Source organism: Danio aesculapii, chromosome 2 (assembly GCF_903798145.1).
Source record: "Danio aesculapii chromosome 2, fDanAes4.1, whole genome shotgun sequence".
NCBI classification, from domain to species: domain Eukaryota; kingdom Metazoa; phylum Chordata; class Actinopteri; order Cypriniformes; family Danionidae; genus Danio; species Danio aesculapii.
In genome coordinates, this window is record NC_079436.1 from 39330384 (window position 1) to 39353733 (window position 23350).

Consider the following 23350-nt stretch of genomic DNA (forward strand, 5'->3'; position numbering starts at 1 on the left):
AATGCTTATGATTATGTTATTTCATATGAATTCTATGCAGTTTAAAATGACATTTTTATAATAGACCAGATCGAAAAAACTATTGACCTTATTCTATAATGCAGAAGTGCGCTCGTTTTTGCGATTGTTTTAGACCTTGCGATTCAGCTGCCTATGGGAGAAATGACTAGGAATAAACCGCAGAAAATGGTAAAACTACTTGCTCTACAAACAAGTAATTTGACTATACAGACAAAGTACGGAAGCTGTCTTTGACAGCTTGCGATTTCATTTGGCACTTTTAGTGACTATGCTTACATGGACATCCGTAATCTTATTATTTGCATTAATCTGAATTAGACAAGAAAATCCTTAAGGTGTTTATGAGTTTTTGAATGTTCCTTTCATGATCCTGTTTTACATATTATAGAGCAAAGATCGATTAACTTCATTGCGTCACCATGCTATCCAACGTTTATTGCAGAGTTTCATGTAATTTTAGGTGTATCATTTTTAATTTGTCCACTTCAACTGCAGTTCGGCAGTTTCACTTTCATTCAGGAACACTTCATTCATGCCCCATGATAAACTGAAAAGTATCGGTTCAGACACAGTTTTGGCACAGGTACCATTTAAAAAGTATCAATATAGCAGCGGTATCAAAATAACCCTAAACCATACTCAAGCCTAACCCTACATAATAAAAATTAAATAATACTAATAAAAAATCAATTACTGTTATATGCAAAGTACTGTATAAGAATTCCGCATATCAGTCAATTTCTTAAATATTTGTGGCGAGAGATTAACAACACAAGAGATTTTTGAAGAAAGCACCTGCGGTTAGTGGTTAAAACACCACCCACGAACCCGAGCGTGAGCAGAGTGATCCAATTCTTCGCAGATTTAGGTTAGATAATACTTTTCAGCCTCAGACTGTATTAGAGTGGGAGTCAGACAGGAGAGAGCGAAAAGTGGGAAATGAGGTATCTCTCAGTGGAACGTTAGCCGAAAAGCAGCAGCGGTGTTATGTAAATAGACCCTTCTGTGCTTAAGAATGCACATATTTTCATTCAATGTCAAAACACACATATTCTGCCTCAGAGAGAGAGAAAAAAAAAAACTGTCATTCTTGCTTTCTCATTCACTTGGCTTTTATTCACATTTCAAATATGCTAACGCTAGCAAGATCTTTACATTCCACTGTGTGCCTTGAAAAAACCAAACTTCCATCTGAGCATTCAGACAGAATAATGATCATAATAATAATATTAATAATAATAAAGCAGCATCCCAGTTTCAAATCGAAAGCCATATGTGACGAGTGTAGGATAGTGTTCGATATTTATGTGCTCATTTGCACATCCTCAGTTCATTAAAAACGATCTAGAACCTGATAAATAAAATTAAAAGATAGCCAAACATCATCATCATCATCAATCAATCTCACGCTGACAATAAAATCAGATAGAAAAGTGACTCAAGCTCACAAAAATAAAAAAAGACGTGAATTCTGTGTATTATTGTTGGTTGTATGGGTGCGTACAAATGCGTGTGTCCTTGGTTATAGACATCCATCCCAGATAAAAGGGGAAAATGGCTCCTGTCAGTCATGTTACCTTCTGGGTGGTCCAGTGCAAAAGTACTACCACCCTCCAGGGCTTTGTTTCATTCGCCAAGGATCCCATGTGATGGTTTTTGACTGTAGACACCGCCTCGGTCTTTCGAAAAGATTACTACTGTAGGCTTTCAAAGGTATCCCAAGGTTAATGTGCTTTCTGAAATGCCACTATCCTGTCATATTCTCCAGGGGTGAGACGTACACCGGGAGGCGCTGCAGGTCTGTAGAGCAGCCGCCGTTCTTGCTCTGCATCTTTCCAGCTTCTTTCAAAGCCATCAATAATTTAAACAACTCATAAAGAGGAAAATAAAAAAACAAACTAAGGAAAAAGCGAACTTAAGATTCCACCAGTGAGCCACAATGTAAACATTTTCCCTCTGCAGCCTGACGGTGGCGCTATAGTAGCACCTCAGGCTTCCTCTCTGTGTCTGTGCGTCTCTACATGAAAGTCTGCGCTCTCACTGGTACTGGAGGTAATTCTTCAGAGACTGGGGCAAAGGTAATGTCTCGATCTCCTGTAGACGCTCTCGTCCCAGAGCCAGTCGCGCCGCACGTCGACACAGGTCCATCAGAGGGAGAGGCTCCGCTGGAGAGAGACACAAAGAGTACTGCATGTTAAAACTGTTTTCCAGGGATGATTTTAATACATGTAGACTTGAAGACAACAAGATTTGTTATTTGAGTGCAAGTCTTTGAAGAGATCTAAATAATGAAAAGTAATAATCTACTTGGTCTCACATTGGTCCAAGCTTCAAAAATGAATCAAATGCATTATAAAAGATCAGAATCTATCATAAAAAACCAGACTCAAAAGAACGATTCATTAATGAACTAGCCCAATGTCATGAACAAATTCTATTAATTTTGTAAGCCAGTTTTTTTTTCCTTTTTTATTGAAAAGATTCAATTCAGAAGAGTGATTGGTTCGTAAACTGGACCAATTTATGAATAAATCATTCAAATGGATGCTGTGAAGCAGTTATATGGACTCACTAGAAAAATTCAACAAATTAAATCAACAATTCATTCAGAAAATTGACTTGATTCTAGTACTTGATACAAATGATTCAATGAACCAGATCAGGTGCTTTACCGAAAAGACTCAGCTCAAAATAATATTTAATCGCACAATTTATCAGTCCCTCCAGGATTTCAGGTCAAATGGATAAAAAAAAAAAAACAAAGGAAAAAAAAAGGTTTGTGTGTATTTTCAAACCAAAACACAAAATATTGACGCAAATAACACAAGGTTTGGGAAAGGTAGCCATAAAATCAGTTATTTTAGGCCACAGATGTATTAAAAAATGTCCCTGCAAAATTCTGGAGGGACTGACAGATAAACACATGATTGAAACCAATTCTGACTGAAATGACAGCTCAAACGACACTGTAAATATAATGGTTCATTCACAAATTGGACCAATACTCTGAAGCAGGGCAATAAGTGTGTTCATGGAAAAGATCAGCCTCCAATTGAACCAATTAATTAACAAATCATTCAAGAATTTGTGAAGCAGATCAACTGATGCCTTGATCAGTATTAAAAGACTTCTACTTTGAAGAATTGTACCATTTACAACAAAATCCACAACCAAATATGTTGACTTGAAACCCAACCACAATTCCTGAACAGATCAGGAGCCATAAACAATTGGTTCATTGTTTTTTTCCAAACCAGATTCTTTGATGATTCAGCTTTTTACTATCAATGGTTTTATTTCAAGATATAAATATGTGTCACAAAAAAGAAGCCTTAAGCCTTTAACTGCCCCACCAAGAAATATTTTTTGGATTGTATTTCTTATCTCCTAATGTAAGTTAACACACTCAAAGCATTTTTTTTCCAACACATCCCATAATTTCTATAATATTAACCTCTACCAAATGGTAGATATGTCGGTTTGTGTTAAAAGTACTGGAATTTATACACATACTATGACAATTCTGAAAATATGAAGTGTAAAACCAATTTATTTAAAAAAATATCAAAATAAAACATTTTTGAACACCAAATCATCTTTCCTTTTTGAAGTATGCCATAAAATATTTCAGATTCTCAGCACACTTAACACATTTTCTTGTTTTTTTTAACAATAAAACCAAAATCAGTTGTAGTACTGCAACAGGATTATGTTTTTTTTTTTTTTTTTTGGAAACCAACAATGCTGTGTAGTGTAAATACACATTCTTTCTTCATTCTTTAAATGACTTTAACAGTCATTGTTTAAAACAGTCAAAATATGGTCAACAATTTGGTAGAGGCAGTTAAAGGGTTAAGAAAACCTAAAAATTAATTTTACCTTTTACTTTTACCACTGAGTGAAAATCTTTCTAAACAAAGATAAATCAGTGCAAGTTCGACAGAAAATTTCAGTCATACAATTTTAAATCAACACAAAGAAAACCAAAAGATGACCAGGTTTTCATTTGCTGCTAAACAGTTCCCTTAAAAGACCTTGTGCACGATCCAGTGTTTGTGTGTGTCTTGCTTCTCTACATAAGCTGACAGAGCAGTTCAATAATGGATGGATCTTGCCACTGGAGCTCAGTATCCATCAACGGAGCCGCTGCGCCTCCCATCTGCCTTGACTCAGACACCGCTCCAGCCAAGACTTCATACTGACAAACACAAAAACAGCCACCGCTCCATCTGGACAAGACGCCACATCTCCTCGGTTGGCCATCAGGATCTTTATCAGGACCTGTGCTGATATGACTAATCAGATCACCCGGGTGGAGACCGTTCCTTCAGCCGGCTGGTCAGAGTAAGAGATCGTGACTGGATATGATGGTTAGTAGTAAGCATTTGAGACTAACCCAAAAAAAAAAAAAAAAAATGGAATAGTTATACAGCTGTACTGGCACAATGTGAGCACCCACATTGAATATTTATAGCCGTGATGGAGTCCCACACAGAACATGTCGTGAGTTTGCTTTTCCACCATCCTGGCAGCTGAACTGAAGCCATGAGCAATGTAATGCCATCGCATATTGCTAATTTTACCACGACAAGTTAAAGTGAAACAACCAATCCCTGAAGAGCTCTTTAGTCTTTTAAATTAATCATTTAAATGGCACATAGTGATGGCTTTTTGTTCATAAGTTGTTCGTCAAAACGAAATTTCATGTTGCACTCAGGGAGGAGGAATAGTTCAGTTTTAATGCATGTTCTTTGCCTCTAAATAAAAAATTTTCACTGCTAAAAAGCATCCTTCAAAATTCAAAACCTTTTATTTTTTTTCCTTATCCTGCACAGTATTGTTTTAATTTAATTAGCTAAAAAGGACACTTTCACAGTGCTATCTTTTCTAAAGGGTTATATGAAGTAGTCCTACAACAACCACGATAAGACTAACTAACCAACTAACGATATATAGACACTGTAAAACCTGATAAGTATAGTTAACTCAAACTGTTTGAGGAAACCAATTGCGGCAAACCATTTAAGTTTTAAAACAATATGGTTTGAGTATTATAGGACTATATATAGAGTCATATACACACACTATTTTAAGTTCTGTTATCTAATCGCTATGAGTTCAACAAATTAAGTCCAAACAACTATATAGCTACTCAAACGGTTTGGTATTGCTTTTAGTTTGAGAGTTAACACAAAAAAATATAATTAATTCCTTCGTAACTTCGTAAAAAAATTTATTTTGAGTTCAGCTTAATAAAGTTTGTTCACGAGTTAAGATAACTCTTGTTCAGTCAAAGTAACCTTTTAAAAATTATAATTTAACATTTCATTTAGTGATATTGACAGTGTTTTACAGTGTTTTACAGTGTATATATATATATATATATATATATATATATATATATATATATATATATATATATATATATATATATATATATATATATATATATATATATATATATATATATATATTTTATAAAAAAACACTGTTGCTGTTACTAACAATCATTGTAATTATAAGGTTATTATTATTATTATTTTTTTTTATTATTATTTAATTGACAGTAATATGCAACACGAAGTAGAATGAAGAATAAAGTATTTATGAGTGATGAATAATAAACATACAACTTCAACAATGCTACCACCAAAATACACGTGTTATCCAGTAACTAAATGAATGAGCAGTCAAATCTGACTTAATCATTTCTTCTGATTCCAAAACATCCTTCTAAATATACAGTACATACACCAAAACAGCCAGCTGACCAGTAAGTGTCTTATAAAGAGGCAGATGGCAAGAGCAGAGCAGATCCAGCTGTGTGCAGTGGGCAGATGAGAGAGAGGAGACTGACATTGAGGGTCAAAAGTGACAGATGGATCAAAGGCACCACAGCATAACCCAATCATTTCTCATTTCCAGCCCACGTACAGCCAGCACGCTCAAGGTTAGTCTGAAGACTGTAATCATGTCAGTGAAATACTGCACGCACACGGTGACCTGTCGCTCGATGTCGTCCTCGGGCTGCTCCTCAATCACATTACCTACATGCCGCTTACGCCAACAAATCATATCGATGCCAGTTATACACAATAAATGCGATTACGCTGCTCGGATATGTCAATTTGATGGCATTGTGCAGGTTATCAGACTCTCAGAATGACCTAATAAAATGGCTGATAAAACAGACTCTGGCGCTACAGTACATGCTGAGAGATTTGGCTTTTCTTCCTACACAGAAGCAGTCGTCTTGATCTCTACATCACATGTACACACAAACACACGCAGAAATACATGCAGGATAGGTGAGACATAAATACAACAATAGTATGTGGTTAAACATTAGTGCATTCAAATAATAAACAAGAAAAGCATCAAGGTCTGATTGTGCTATAGAGTCAATTAAATTGAACTCTTTTACACTATTTTTGTCATTTAACTCACAATTGAACTCTGAAAACATCAAAGGGGTGGTCCAGAGTTTATTTTTTATTTTATTTTTTTAAACTTTCATTATTTTTCAGACATTAAAACACAGCAACTTACAACTATGGTCCAACGAACATTCACACCACAATTGACAATAAAACATGCAATATACAAACAAACTATACATAAGTATAGTGATAATAGATTAATATAAAAATTTTAAAAAATCATAATAAATAAATAAAAAATCATAATAAAATAAAATGTAATTAAAATTACAAAAAGGAAACAAATAATAAAATAAATACAATAAATAAATAAATATAATAATAATAAATAAAATAATAATAATCTTCTGTTTTTATTCTAAAGTGGTCTAATCCTCTTCAAGTTAACTATTTCTTGCAGAATTTATGTCTTTAAAGTAAGCCATGAAAGGTTGCCAGATTTTATAGAAATTGTCTTCTTTCTTTTTTAGGGAGAATCTGATTTTCTCCAGTTCCAAATGTTTCATTACATCCCTCATTATATGTTTATATTTAGGAGCGGCTTTCTGTTTCCAGTTTAATAATATTAACCTTCCTGCTAGTAGACAGACAAATGGAACCATATTTGTCCAGAGTGTATTTTTGAGGCTTGGTTGTGTTTATAATATGCAAAGCAATGTGTGCTCATGCTTCACTTGTAGAAAATAGCGTTATTTTTTTTTCATATATCTTGCTTTGATTATATACAGCTATTCAGCTAACATGAAAACGACTGTCATATTTCCTAGTTCCTCTGAAAGACATGCCCTTAAGAGGCTCTGATTAGTCCGCTAACATCATGTGCTGTGATTCACAGATCAGCTCCACATAACCAGGAAGCGTCTCTGTTACAACATTACAGCGCCTCTGGCGACACCCCTTCGCTGTGCAGGGTGTATGTGCGTAACCTGAAGGGATTATGACATCATTAACCTGGATGCATTTTTTGTAATCCCCAAACTTTTTTCGCTGTAGGCTTCGCTAAGCTAACTCTGTTAAAGCCAATGTCTCCTTTTGCATTGAACTTTGAGCGTCTTACATTCAGAGATGTGGTTTACGTTCACACAGCTTTACGTTTTTTTTTTACGTTTACACATCATATGATATCATAGTGGACCACCCCTTTAAGGAAGTATGGAAAAATGAATTCAAAGTCAACTTGCATCAAGCAGTCAATCAAAATCCATTTTTCCTATTTTTTCAACTTTTATTTGAAGGTGACATTAAATATGTATTAAAGCAGTTTAGCATGCCTAAATACTGTAGCTACATTTCACGACTGTACAGTAAATGTTACCCTGGAACATAAGCAGTCGCAAGTGTCATTTTCTTTTTAAAAATGAGATTATTTATGAATAAATTAACTTTATAATGATGTATGGGTTGTTAGGATTAGATAACAGTTTACCGAGAAACAACTCCAGTGGTCCCTCGCTTATCGCGGGAGTTCTGTTCTAAAAATAAACTGCAATAGGTGAAATCCGCGAAGTAGTCAGCTTAATTTTTAAAAAATTATTATAGATGTTTTAAGGCCGTAAAACCCCTCACTACAGTTTATACACTTTTCTCAGACAAGTTTCATCGACATTGTTGGGAGAAAACCTGCAAACAACTTGCATGGTGTAGTACTAATTTGATACTTCCGACAGTGGAAGTGGACATAAATGCCTTCTATACTGTACTGTACCACTCAATAATAACAAGCCATACAAGCCGAAAAGGCCAAATTTATCCATATCTGCTGAAACATGCATTCAGTAATCAATCCTGAAACTCCGAGAGCCTGAAACCCACTGTGAGCAATAGCACTCTGGTGTCTCTGTCCATACATACGCTCCTCTACTAGCCATAAAACAGCACAAAACGTGGCACGTGGGATTCCTTTTCCGAACTTCCGCATTTAACAAACTGTAAAGTTCCAGCTCTTGCTAAGCCCTGACTCCTCTATTAGGCTTGTAATAAATGAGCTGTGGAGCAGAAGAGGAGAGAGAAGCGCATCTCTCTCAGTCCGACACAGTTTTATGATCATTATTACTGCTCCAAAATGCAATTTCTTGCAATCTCGCAATTGCACGACAAGCAATGGGATTCATACGGTAAAAAAAAGAAAAAAAATCAAAGCATCACATTTGGTAAAATCCAATTAATTCCCCCTCGGTGCTCAACGGGGGTGCAGCAGTGCCAGGCAAGATCGCAAAGGGGGGTCTGAAACTCTCTATGACCTGGTGCCAGGACGGGTGGAGGAGGGCGGAGGCATGTGGAAGCTTCTGGAAAGGTTTGCACCAGCCTACAGAAAGCCTGGGAGGGAGCGTTCGCTGAGATCAAGCCCAGCGGTGTAATTCAATTAAATCACTGAGAACTGATTAATGTCTGTGGGCTGATTAATTGAAAGATCTGCTGTGGTCACGTAAAGGGGCTTGCGATCCTTCCACAGAAACAGCAATCATTACAGAACAACATCCAAACCAAAAGCAGCGATTATCAACACGGATTAATAATTTCAGCTTTAACATTTCGCATTGACTCAGTAATCATTAGCAAGAACCTCGAGTCTGGAAATAAAGCTGAATAATAGGTAATAATTGATAATAATACGAAGAACATGTAATTACACAAAGTTAAGGTTTGGTTTAGGTTATTATGACTATCCTTAAATTAGTAAATATATGTAACCTGTAATGTTCATTTAGGATAGTGCCGACATATAGCACAGAAGTGCACACGATGACCCGAGTTCGATTCCCAGCTCAAGGTACTTTCCCTTTTTTCTGCTGCCAATGCTTTCCTGTCCGAAATCTCCAGTCCTATATCATGATAAAGGTGAAATCCACAGAGCTTGCGCTAAGCATCATTTTTTGACAGGTGCACGTCAGCGACGCCGACGGCTACAGCGAGGGCTAGGCGTACACGCGTAGGCTGCGCAGTATACATATAAGTATAAATCAGCCTTTAAGAGGCCGGACTAGTGCTGTTATTTGCAGAATAATATCAGCCAATCAAATTTTTACTTATTTATTTTTATTTATTTATTAAATTATACATCGACTCCATAATAGTCAGTAAATAATTGGTGACGTAAAGTTATACGAACATGTTCTTACTATATATTAGGGTTATATATGCAGTTAATACATTTCTGGTTCAGATTTATTTTATGTAGTGTAATCAGTAAGTACTTGTGCTGTAAGGAGACTAACAAACAACCATTTATATCAATATGTAATTAAAATATTGTTTTAATATTAAATCATTTGTTTAAATTTAGGAGGAAAAGTTTAAAACTTAAAATAGCAACAGAAAGACAAAACAAAAGGGGCTAAAACAAAATCAATAAAACAACAGAATGAACAATTTGATGAAAACACCATTTCTCTTGATTCTCTTAAAAAAATCAATTGCAAAAAACAACAACTATAACTTAAAACTATATTTAATATTATTTAACCTACAGAAGTATAATGATTTTATATGTGTCTTTTGCTGATTAATAAATGATAACTCTAACAAGGTGTACTGTAGGTTGAGTATACTAGGTTACATGCTCTTGACAAAGTTGGAATCTGAAAAATAAAAATCCTGAACTCTTCTATGAAATATGTGTATCAAAAACTAAATTATCACATCACTGAGCTCACTCTATAATCATTCCACCCAATACAGCTGATAAGATACTGAGGTAAAGTATGTTTTACGAAAGCAGGCAGATCATAAAAGTCTGCTTTGGTCATAATGACGCTGAACCATAAATGATCCACTTAGCTAAATCAAGCGTAACACCCAGGTAATTACGTGTAAATGTACTCAGAGCACAGTTCACAATGTACTCTCACCCTATTAAAACACTGTTGTGGCTGTGGTCATGATACAGGATTTACTGCCCTTGAATGATGGCTCATAAAACTCACGTTAATTAATAAGTGAATTATGCAATAACAGGTGATTTTACTTAGCCCAGTCAAGGATTCGACTGAGCCTAATGCTACTGACGGAACATGATGTTGAACAGTTAAACAACTGGAACAGCTTGTTTCCAGGAATGTGCACGTGCCTGTGTGGGTTTGTGTTGTCCTGCTTGTAATCCATCTCTCAGAGAAAGCAAACCTATTGACTTTAAAGCAACAAGTTAACTTTACGTAATAAATGAGCAAATCTTTTGTACCATGGAACTGTTAAATTCACTTAATTTTTAATTAATAATTTTACACATACAGTTGAAGTCCGAATTATTAGCCCTCCTGAATTATTAGCCACTCTGCACTCTGCCACTCTATAAAAATGTCTAGTCTCTTATGTCTTATAATAAAATAAACATACGTGTTAAAGAGACTCTTGAACTTGATAAATAAAACGTTACAAAGTGTGTGCAATTGTAAAGTGTAAATGCTGAACAATCAAAGCAAACTTTAAGGTAGATCAACAAAAAGCCACACTGGTGACATCCTTACATCCTTTTTTATTTACATTCTCCTCACTGCTGCTAGTCATGGCACTCATTTTCGCGTGTGTTGTTATTCTGACCTGAGGTGGTGAGGACACAACCCTACCAGATTCTGTTCACATATTCTAAAAGCAGGTGAAAAGGGCGAGCACATGGATTCCTTCGTCATTTCCAAAACACTTTGTGCTCGTGGCCCCCTTGCGTCTCTCATAACTAGGCGACCATCAACTATTTTCTCAGAGCATGATACCAGGTGATTCGATACCAGTTTTTATTTATGAAAATAATTAAAAAGTGTTTGGGTGCTCTGTGTTAGTCTGAGGTAATTAGTCTGCCATTATTACTGAAATGTGTATATTCCATACAGAGTGTGATGCAGATTGGTTAGTTCTACTTACTTGAATCGCCATGTGCGCATTGCTCCCTATTTGCATGCACAAGCCTTGTGACTCGATTATAAATAACATTCCTTTCAAGGTACGCACTTAGCCGACACATTTCAATAAAACTATAGCGCATACCGAAACATCATACCTAACTTTTTTTATTCGTAATTGACAAAGGTGTTCAATAAATAAGGGTCAATAAAGGGTCAATAAATACCGATAGCGCTTTTTCGGCCCAGCCCTAATAGGAAATACTATTTCCTATAAAAATTTTCTTGGTCTGTTAAACATCATTCGGAAAACAAACATACAAACAAAATAAAAAAAATGATTGAGGCTGGCAATATTAACTTTACTTAAAATGTCTATTCATTCTCTAGAAACTTCTGCCACCAAGACGAATTGCTCGAGTGAGTAAACATGGATGGCAATAAATCTAAATCCGATAATTGCTAGACACGAACTAAACATTCAGGATGAGGTCATGAGGTCTTTATTCACTAGTCCCAGAAGCTGTAATTTTCCACTGGAAGTGCTCGCAGAAAGGTCAGCGGAGATGTATATGGCTAGTTTTTTAAAGCGCAGTCTCCCTCTTTCTGACTGTCTGTGTCTACAGCTATTCCCCCGAGGCGGTGATCTGTGCACAATACACACAGTGAGGTCAACATGCCTGACCCACTGCTGCTTTTATAAGATGCGCATGAGGGACAGGCAAAAGAACAACTACCTCAAGACCAGCGTATCGATAGAAGCACAAAAAGCAAGATGGACAACAGTAAGAAGCCACCTGACGACTGAGCAATTATGTTTCAATTAGTTGAATCAATCGAGCAGTTCAGCGAATTGAGTGATGGTGCTGTAGGGAATTCACATCAGCGCACAGAAATGAAAATGTTTCAGACAGTCCCTCAGAGAGCCACGGACCAGAATCTACCGAAAGATAAGAACGTCAACATTGTACACAGCTAGAAATACCCAGAATAACAGCCGCTTGGAGGTTAAATTCGGCTGCCTGAACAGCAAAACAATTTTTGCCTTCTTTTATCCACATTTTAAGCAAATTAAATTCTTGTTAAAAGTGATGGTTATGTGCTCAGATTATATAAGTACACCCTCACAAATCTATCTTACAAATCCATATTTTTAATATGAAGCTATACAATATTATGTTTGTGCATATACATTAGATTAGTCAGTACTGAAGTATCTGGAGCTTATCTAACAAAATAATTTATGATAACAGTCTAAAAACTAGTACACCTAAATTTATGTTTAATTTATATTAGAAAAATATTAAAAACTAATTTACTAAAGAGGAAAAATCGAGAAGCAAAACATTTTTTTTTTAAATGTAGTTGAAACTGTGTAGGTTGTAAAAAATGTAAAAAATTTTCTCCATATTTTACTTTAATTTAAATGTATCATCTTTCAATTTCTAAATATGTTTGGTGACTAAAATTTAATTTTAATAAATATATCTGTTTAATAAATCGGTTTTGTTTAAATGCACCAAAAAGCATTGCCTGAGTTTCTTTTACAATTCACAATGTTTTTTAACATATACAATATTTTCTAGCACTGTTTATTAGCAATAAACACATATAAACATGAATTGAAAGCAAAAGCATTAACTCTGTTATGAAATTGTATTACAATGTAGTTAAATCGACCCAATAATTCAAGTTATAAACTTAAAAGTATCTAAAACAATATATATATTTTTAATTTTGTAAGATTTGATACAGTTAAGTAATGTAACAGCAAACAATGTTTGTAAAATCCTTCAAAAATACTGGAATGTTATTTATTTATTTATTTATTTATATTACTATTATTATTGTTATCATCATTATAATGTTTGTATTGCATGCACACCCCTAAGGACAGTTCACAAACAAACACGCACACACGTGACCCTGGACCCCAAAACTTACGTTGCACAGCTGTGTTTTTGGCAACAGAGACAAATACATTATATGGGTTATGGTATACAGCATTGTATAAAATCATAAAATCATTAGGATATTAAGTATAGATCATGTTTTATGAATATATTTTTATGATTGATGAAATTATTAGTAATATGAATTGCTAAGCATGTTTTTAGACCATTTAAAAGCTATTTTTTGAACCCTCAGATAGTTCAAATAGTTGCATCTCGGCCAAGTATTGTCCTATCTGTCCACATTAAACATCAAAGGAAAGATTATTTGTTCAACTTTCATGCATAAGGTTTTATAAAAGACACTTGTGAGTGGTTTTGTGTTACAGATAGACAAACAGATAGACGGATGGATGGACAGACGGATGGATAGATTTTTATTTAAAAAAAATGATAATAGAAAAGGGGAAAAAAGAAAAACAATCTCTTGGTTTTCTTCTTGCCTTTCTTCTTGCCTTTTCCTTAAGAAATACAATTAAAATAATATACATTATAAAAATATACTTCATTATAAAGCTCTTAAGCTATGTTAACATGTCACTGTAAATCTGTTAAATATTATTATTCAGTTCTTGATATTTCACACAGCCATTAGGAGCCATCAAATCTAAAACACATCACTCAGATCCATCTGAGCCAATGCGGATTCCCATCTACATGCGGAATGACCATGGAGTTCTCCCACAGTCAGCAAAAATGGACTGTGGCCGAATATTGATCGTGGCAGATGCCAGACGCCCAACCCCAGCCTCCGTCCCTGGACCTGTCCGGTAGAATCCAACACTGCTGGAGTCTGGACGAGATTAAAGCTTGTCAACAGCAGAGTGGATGCAGCAGGGTTTTTGGGGGAGGCCAGGTAAACAGCTTTGTCATGATGACAGAGAGTTGCAGAAGGCAGGGCATCGGGGAAGGGAAACTCTAGCAGAAATGGATAGTTTCGTAATAGACAGATTTGTCATATGCTGTACTCATGTCCAGAATTGGGTTCCAACGAATGACAGAGCCTCCTCTTCGGAAGCCCAATACAATGTCCAGACAGGATGTTTGGGAACTTGACAGGGACATTTTTACGAAAGGAGGTGCAATGTGTTTCAGTTGGCTCTGAGTTAAAAACCACAACTTTAATCAAAGAGTATATGCACAGTTTGAGCATTACAAAGCATCTGAGATGTACATAAACACAAACAGGAACAGATATGCACGATCCACCCACAGATTCCCAGCAGCACTCAGACGGAGTTGGAAGCGCAAGTTTATATTTCCCAGTAGCCTTGGAGCAGTAGGAAACAGAGACACGCATACAGAGATCCATATGCAGTTTGAAGTTTCAATGACTAACTCACAAGGCTCTGTGCAGATACTGGAAAAGGCATAGAACATCACTAGGAACCAAGAAAGAAAGCTCTGTCATCGTTTAGTCACCCCTGTATCGTTCCAAACTTTTGTGACATGTGAAACGTAGATGTTTAGAAACATGTCAGAGCTACTGGATCTCTAGAACTACTACAATGATCATTCTAAAACCTTACATTCTATTGAGTGTTTAGAATGAAGCTTTGAATGCCTCTATTCCTGGAAGGGCTGCGCAATATATCATTTCAGCATTGATATCGCAATAGCCGCGTTTCCACTATCACGCCTAAAGCGAGCGAGCCAGGGCGAGCCAAGGCCAGTCGCGTTTCCACTATCACGTCCGGGGCGTAATCGGGCCAAAGCGGGGCTTCCTTGGGGCCAGCGTCCGGCCTTTTTCAGCCCGCCAAATACCTTGGGCCAAGGAGGGCCAACTGGGGCTTCGGGGCGGGGTTACGTACAAAGGCGGAGTTTTCCTGTCAGGTAAACAGCGGACAAGATGCTTTCTTCCCTTACATTTGTTTTGCTATCGCGCTTGATCAACTCACTAAGAAAAATCTGTGTTCAAAGTAAATGCCGCCGAACTCGAATGTCCTTATCCAGGGATCGCTGTCTGGCCTTACACCAACAGACCACAAACAGTAAAAAAGCAATCGCTTCGGTGTTCTCCATCTTCCAGCTCTCGTAGTGATGCCAGGTTGTGTTTGTGGTTATAATTTGAGTTTTTTATTCCCGCTGAAGTGGGCGGGTTGTGTGACGGGTTGTGTGACGTTTGATTCAGGGGACGTTCTGGGGGCGGTGTTTGCGTGACGCGCTGCGAGCAACTAGCCCGACAGTGGAAACACGACATGATTTCGGCCTCATTTCTCAACCTCCCGTGCTATTGGCCCGGCCTGGCCCGATTAAAGCCCTGGCACGCACTGGCCCGATAGTGGAAATGCGGCTATTGTGCGCATAAGCAATAGTCACATCGCAGGATCTGCAATGTCAAGCATTAAAACAAAATTATAATATTGTAACTTTAAGAAACTGTAATTGTATTTACTGTATGAATAAATACGATGAGGACTATACTGGGTCATTTTTCATTTGATTACACATCTTGCACTGTATACTGCTAGACTTTATTTTGTTTGTATCTTTGCTGTACTGCATTCATCAACACTTGTGATTGGTTTAGTGTATTTTATTCAGATGTCCTTCCCTATAAAATCATCCCAATCAATCTAAAATGATGAATTCTTACCATATTGGGCCATTTATTTCATCTAGTAAAAATATACTCAATACTAAAGTCATACTGAAGGGCTTGTTCATGCTATAGTTACATCACAGATTGATTGCTGTAACTCTCTCCTACCTGGCATCCCTGATAAGCAACTTCATAGACTACAGTCAGTTCAGAAATAAGCAGCTAGGATAGTTACCTGCTCGAGTGGTTCTGATCACAAAACCCACTGGCTCCCTGTTCACTATCGTATACAATACAAAATCATCCTCTTAACATACAAAGCCCTTAATAACTTGGCACCTTACTATCTTTTTGGTCTTCTTCATTTGTACACTCCTTTGCTCTCACTGAGATCATCATCTGCTGAATTGTTTTACGTTCCAAACTAAGATGAATTCATTTATTCAGGCTTATTTATTTAGTTGTACAGCACCAAAGTTATGGAACTCCCTGCTTTTGCACATTCGCCAGGTGGACACTATTTCCTATTTTAAGTCTCAGATAAAAACTTTATGATTTGCTGGTTTAATATCATGTTGATTGCTTTTACTGCTTGCATTTTTATGATGTGCATGCGATATGTTGTAAGGTGACCTTGAGTGTTTTTAAAGGCGACTTTAAATAAAAGGTATTATTATTATTACACAGTATGTAATTTAACATATTTTAGTATAATTTAACATCAAATTTAATATTGCAATGCCATTTTTTTACAATATCATGTGGCCCTAATTCCCAGCTTACGATTAGGCCCACACAGAATCTGCGCTCGTAGAATTCTGCAGATTTTAGCCCATCATTAAGTCTATTTATTTACTTCTGTAAATGTGCGAAAATTTATATTTATTCAGTTTTTAAATTTATTTCAGTAATATTATTGACTAATATAAAAATATTCATTGGAAGTGTTTACAATGCTGTTTGTAAAGTAATATTTTCTGTCTTTTAGTAGATATATTGAATGAGAGACTTGCTTTGTTTACCAAATAATGCAGATCTAATTGGATTTGCATTGTGAACATTAAATAAAAGTTCAAAAGGAATTACTTTTTATTAAATATATTAAGGTTTTAGTTATGATACTTCCAAAATAATTCTGCAAAAATCTGCAGATTTTTAACACAATTCTGCGCAAAAAGAGCAAAAAATGTGCGCAGATTCCGTCTGGCCCTACTTATGATATCTGCAATGTAAACTTGAGTAGTAAACCTCCCACAAAGATGTGTGTTTATCTCTGTGTCCGCCAAGCAATACAGAAAAAAAAAACAATTTACTGCTGTCTAGATAAAGACTAAAGTCTAAATTCAAATAAATATGGGTTTAGGTCAGTGGTTTACTGGTCTAGGTGATCAACATGATAAATCCAGCCTTCTCATGGATGTGTACACAAAGTATATGTATCTGAAATCTGCAGTAAAACATACCACAAGTAATATATTTAGATTTGTAAACATGCAAACAGTGCCCTGTAGTTGATATGTTATCTGAAACGTGCGACAAAACGTAAGTGGAACAACGCATTTTAAGTTTTGTCTGAACTGAATTTTTCCACACTCTAAAGCATGGGTCTGAAACTCAAGTCCTGGAGGGCCGCAGCTCTGCACAGTTTTGCTCCAACCCTAATCAAAAACAGCTGATCCAACTAATCAAGGTGTTCAAGACTACTAGAGACTATTAAGCAGGTGTGATTTGGAGGCGGTTAGAGCTAAAATCTGCAGAGCTGCGGCCCTCCAGGTAATTGAGTTTGAGACCACTGCTCTAAACTTACTGAAAACAATTCTACACAGCCACAACTGGCATTAAAATTGATTAAATTTATGAATAAACAAAAAAATATATAAATACTCAAATTACTGCAATTGAGTCGTTTTCCCCTCAGAAATTGTAATTGACCTTTTTTGTAATGTATCAGTACATGCCTTTAACCTTCAGTTCCACCTACTACCAAATAAAATTATGGATTCATTCATTCATTTTTCTTCGGCTTAGTCTCTTATTTATCAGGGGTGCCACAGCGGAATGAACCACCAACTATTACAGCATATGTTTTACACAGTGGATGCACTTCCAGCCGCACCCTAGTACTGGGAAACACCCATACACAATCATAGAACACATACACTACGGCCAATTTTGTTTCCCCCATATTACCTAGAGCGAGGAAACTGGAGCATCCAGAGGAAACCCACACGAACATGGGGAGAACAACCAAACTCCACACAGAAATGCTAACTGGCCCAGCCGGGACTCAAACCAGTAACCTTCTTGCTGTAAGGTGACAGTGCTAACCACTGAACCACCAGTGAAGATGAAGCACCAGAGAAGATGAAGGATGCCAACTCTATGATTATTGAAATCATCAAATGGCCTTAAACATTAACTGAATGCACTACAGAATTTTACGTTTTCAAACACAAGCACAAATTGCATGCATTCCATCAGTTCTGCTGAAGCTTGGTTCACAGCTTGGTTTTCAGTTCTCTTTTCAATGTGAATAAATGGCTCTATTTTGCTAGCATAGGTCATAACAAACATAAGGAGATGAAACCAAAATCCTTATGAATGTGAAAATGTATTAGTTCACCAACATCCACAGAAACCACAATACTGCAATCTAACATGTGCATAATACACCTGAATGCAAGAAAATAACTGTCAACATCAGCAAGCATCAACAGTCTTTAATTTCCATTCAAATAGAGAAATGAAACTATAGGACTCCAGTTACACAATCCAATGTAGATACTAATACAGTTCTCATTTTTTCCGTGAACAGGCCTTAACTTCTGAAAATATCATTAATAAAGGGCAAAATTGGACAGTAATGCATCAAGCAGACCTGATCACACTTTCTAATCAGGAACCGATTATCGCCACTACTTCAAATATTCCAGCTCAGCAAACCGTTAATTCGGCGCAGCAGGAGAATTGACTTTTAGACAGTCAGATAATAGTCAATTTGAAACACAAATGAGTCAGTACATGCTAATGTGTGCCGCAGGTAATGAATCACAGGGCGCAGCGGGAGTAGCGGGCGTCCTCTCTCTCTCTGTGGACCGCTGCCTATAAATGAACAGAACTATGCACAAATCCAAAGCTTCCCACTTCCATTATTCTAAATCGGGAAACTCTGAATGATTCAGATATTAATTCTGCACCTCACTCATTAGCATTACAATTTTATTGCTTCCTCCCAGAGACAGTGGGGTGACTTAAAATAGCCGTTCCCTTTGCGAAACAAAGGTGAGTGAGGAACACCAACTGAGAGAGAGCGAGAGAGAGAGAGAGAGAGAGCGAAAGAGAGAGCAACAGAAAGACTCCTGTTTGTTTGCTTTGGGATTGTATGTGAGTATATACAGATCAAAACGTGTCACCTTCAAACCTTCAGCGGATTATGAGTGCGCTGTGTCCCTCTGTCTCAGTGTGGGACAAATATGTCTGGAGAATCTCAGACAAGCTATCTATATTCAGGCTTTAACCTTTCTCATCTCCCCCATCCCATCTCTCTCTCTCCTCAACAGCTCTTTATCATCAATGGCCCAGTTTGAATTCATGGCAATTCAGTAAGCTGACCATCAAGAAATTTGGGTTAATATAAAGTTTATGTGTGGGAAGCACAAAGTACTTAGTCAATTGCAAAAATTACTTACAAATTTTAAATAATTATGTGAAAGCTTTTAAAAATTTCTGTAATAACAACAATATAATAACAACAATACTAACACCCCTACTACCACTACTAACAACAACAACAATAATAAAAAAATAAATAAATAAATAATAATAATAATAATAATAATAACAATAATAATAACTGTCACAATCACCATCAATCTAGGCCTTGCAGTTTGCTGGAAAACTACACATTGGCCTGTAGATGAAATACAACTCCCAGAAGGTTCTGCACTCACACACCAATTCCTGATCCCCCCCTGAAAACACACACACACACAGCTGAACATGATGAACTGATTAGTAGTATAAAAACACCTTATTCACACACACTATTTGCCAAGTCTTGTTTAACTGTAAGTGAGCTTTATAAAATGCTACCTTGCCGTGCTTTTGACCTTTGCTTTGTTTTACTGTTTTCGTCGATTTGCTGCCTGTCCTAACCATTCGCCTGTACTCTGTTCATGATTTTTGGATTATCTGCATGCTTCTGACTGTCCCTGTATTGACTATTGCCTGCCTGACATTTCTCCTAATAAACTGCATTTGGATCCTTAACTCCGTAGTCACCCTTTACAATAACGGTCATATGCAACAGTTACTAAATATACTTCGGTTTACTCTGCTTTCTTATCCATATAATAGCAATGTATTTTAAGTCACTTAATAGTAATAAGTATTAATATTCAATATTACAATAAAATGTAATATTTTTTCAGTTAAAATGTAAAAGTAGTAGCTGTAGTAATAACAACAACAACAACAATAATAATAATAATAAAATGTTCTTTTAATGCATGTTTATGAAGGTTATGATGACTGTTTGAAATTCTCAAAATTAAAAAAGAAAAAAAAAATAAACAACCCACTTGCACTAATATTAGACCACAATGGATCATAATGGTTTCCTTCTCTTTTTTCTGCTCCATTCAAGTCTTTCTTTCTACATGATTAACTTTGGTAAACACTGTACATCAAACACCGGGGAAGAAAATCTTTAAAGCATTAAATTCCGATCAATACCAAAAATAACTAAAAGTTCCGGGTGGATTCTTCCACTTTGTACTGAAAGCTTCCCCTTGCTTGTTTTCCTAAGCACTGCAAGCAATACTGCACAATAGCAATGACTTTGGATCATGAGAGAATGGCCAGCAGTTTCGTGGAAGCATGCATTATGCAGTGCTAATGCATGTTTTATGCGGTCTGTACACATGAAGGCCCATGTGAGCCTCAGTGCGGTAATGGCTTCTGCTGAGATGGACAGTAGGGAGAGCGATACGGTCACACTAGCCTTTATATGCCTCATTTGCAGAGCCACAACACAAGCAAATACATCTGGCATCTCTACTGATCAAATACTGTTCTTGGAAAATCATCATTAAGAGAGCTGCAATTGCAAACTGATGCAAACATGAAAGTTATAGGTTCAAACTGTAAGCATGGTTGCAAAAGTGCAGGAAAAATACCATCGATGATGAGTGCATTAAAAATTAACCTATTGAAATAGAAGTGTGCTTCCTGCACCTAAAGGGATAATTCACCCACTTTAAAAAAAAAATTGTTATTTTATGCAATTTTAATCCTGTTAACATGTAGATGACTTATTTTCTTCCATTTTTAGCTAAAATGTAGCTAAAATTGTGTTTATTTATTTATTTTTTTTAATTCAATGACAATGTGATAAATAAAAAACTAAAATAAAATAAAAAAAAAACAATAAAAATTTTCTAAAGGAAAAAAAAAAAAAACATTCAACTGCAACTTGGATGAACTGAGGGTAAAACAAAACAAAACCAAATATTAAACAAAACAAAACAAAAATAATAATAAAAAACAAAATAATAAAATATAAAAAAATTTAACTAAACAACATAAAATAAAAATATAAAGTAAAATAAAACAAAATAATAAAATAAAAACAAGACAATAAAATAAAAAACAAAACAACAAAACAACAAAACACAAAACAAAACAAAATAAAATAAAAAATAAATAAAATAAAAATAAAATAAAAATACAATTAAAATAAAATAAAACAAAATAAAATAAACATAATAAAACAAATTAAATTAAAATAAAAAATATTAAATTAATATAAAGATAAACTAAATTAAACATTTATTTAAAAAACTATTAAAATAAAAATATTAAAATAATAAATAATAAAATAAAAATTATAAAATAAACTAGTTGACTACTAGTCAGTTTCAAAATTATCAAAATGATTCCAGAGTATTTAAAAACAGTATTTTCTCAGTATGTTCTACTAAATTGTTTGTTTAGAATGTTCCCGTAAAATCCAGCTGCCTATGTAGTTAGTTAGCTCAGCAAATACTAAAATATACCCTACATTGGTGCATAAAGTGCACAAATTCATTCGACCAAAAAAACACAGCAATCAGCAAAAGCCCTCTGGAGAGAAAGTCTGTGCTATATTAGACATAATAAATGAAGCAGCAAACGCATACAAAACCTAGACAAGCTGTCAAGAGCTTACCACCTTGACATTTAGTGGCATTCAGCGTGACAAATAGCTTACACTTTAAATCTTTGAGACAGAGGTGTTTGTAACCACACCAGAGGAGCTCAGTAGATGCAGTGCCCTTCCTATAATAAATGCACCTGGTTTGGCAGATTACAACTAATGTATACATTCAATGCAACTATATATGCATGTATCTTTAGGGATATGATGCATCTTTAGGGTTGTTGCATGAATGCATTTGTGAAGGTTGTTGCCACAAAATGTATACCTTATGAATAGCTCATTTGAAAATGTATTTATATCTGCTAGTATTACGATGAGATGTCATCAAATGGTAGTCATTCTGATTTAAAGGTCATCTCTAAATAGTAGCGGGCAATAGTAACAATTTTTTTTTCCCCAAAACAAAGAACATAACAGCACCTTTCAGTCTGTCACCATCATACTTGCATGAAATATCAATTATACAGTAGCAGTTCACATATGGGTTTTTGCATTCTATTGCTCTGCTTTTCCATTATTATTGCATGTAAATATGCACTAGATGGATGCGAATGAACATTGCGTTCACATTTCACACCTTTTGAAACATCTTGTGCATGAAATGACATTTTAAAAACATGCCACCGGTTTAAAGTTCAGCTTGAGTCTCACAACATCATTTTTTCCCTACTCCATTGCCTGGTATGTTTTTAACCCTTTGACACACACTGTGAAAAATGCAAGGCTCCAACATAAAGCATTAAAGTTACGTTAATTGGTTTTGACAAATATATATAAGTGGATTGAATAATATCAAGTTGTCAAATAACAATGTCAAGAATTGTGTTATTTTAGCTCATTCTAAATAAGTTATTTTATTTTTCATTATAAATAACAAATATTTTGTGTGTATGAGTAGGCCGGTCACAATAATCAAAATATCGACTTATCATTCAACACTTGGAGATGACCTTCATAACTTTTGCCATTGCAATATATATTTACAAATTCACAAATAACGTTAAAGCCATTTTACAATGGAATTTACGTTATAGCTCACCGGTGTCAAAGTTAATAATCGGACATTTATCTAATAGGATACTTAATAGTATACATAATAGGACATTTACATTTTTTGCATTAAATTATAGAATCTAAATAACCTTAAGAATGATAAGTATTTTGAAGTGTTTATGGCTATTTGCGATATTATGCTGTTATATAATCATTATAAAATCAGTGGCATAAAATGATCTCAAAATGACAATAATGTCGCTTTTTGCAACAATTTCTGTGAAAATATATCGCACAACAAAAATTCCCTATAGTAAAAAACCTACATATGAGAGTCATGTGATCAGCTTCTAAATTCAAATCTGCTTTCC

General features: G+C 35.5%; 1 protein-coding gene across 1 annotated transcript in view; it reads right to left on the minus strand.

Annotated features, from left to right (window-relative positions):
• Positions 1-1115: 1115 nt before the first annotated feature.
• spsb4a (splA/ryanodine receptor domain and SOCS box containing 4a) overlaps positions 1116-23350 on the minus strand; it is an 88967-nt gene continuing 66732 nt past the window's right edge. The window contains exon 3 of the mRNA XM_056479210.1: positions 1116-2186. Coding sequence (XP_056335185.1) covers positions 2059-2186 — 128 coding nt within the window. The 3' untranslated portion in view covers positions 1116-2058. The remainder of the gene's footprint in view (positions 2187-23350) is intronic.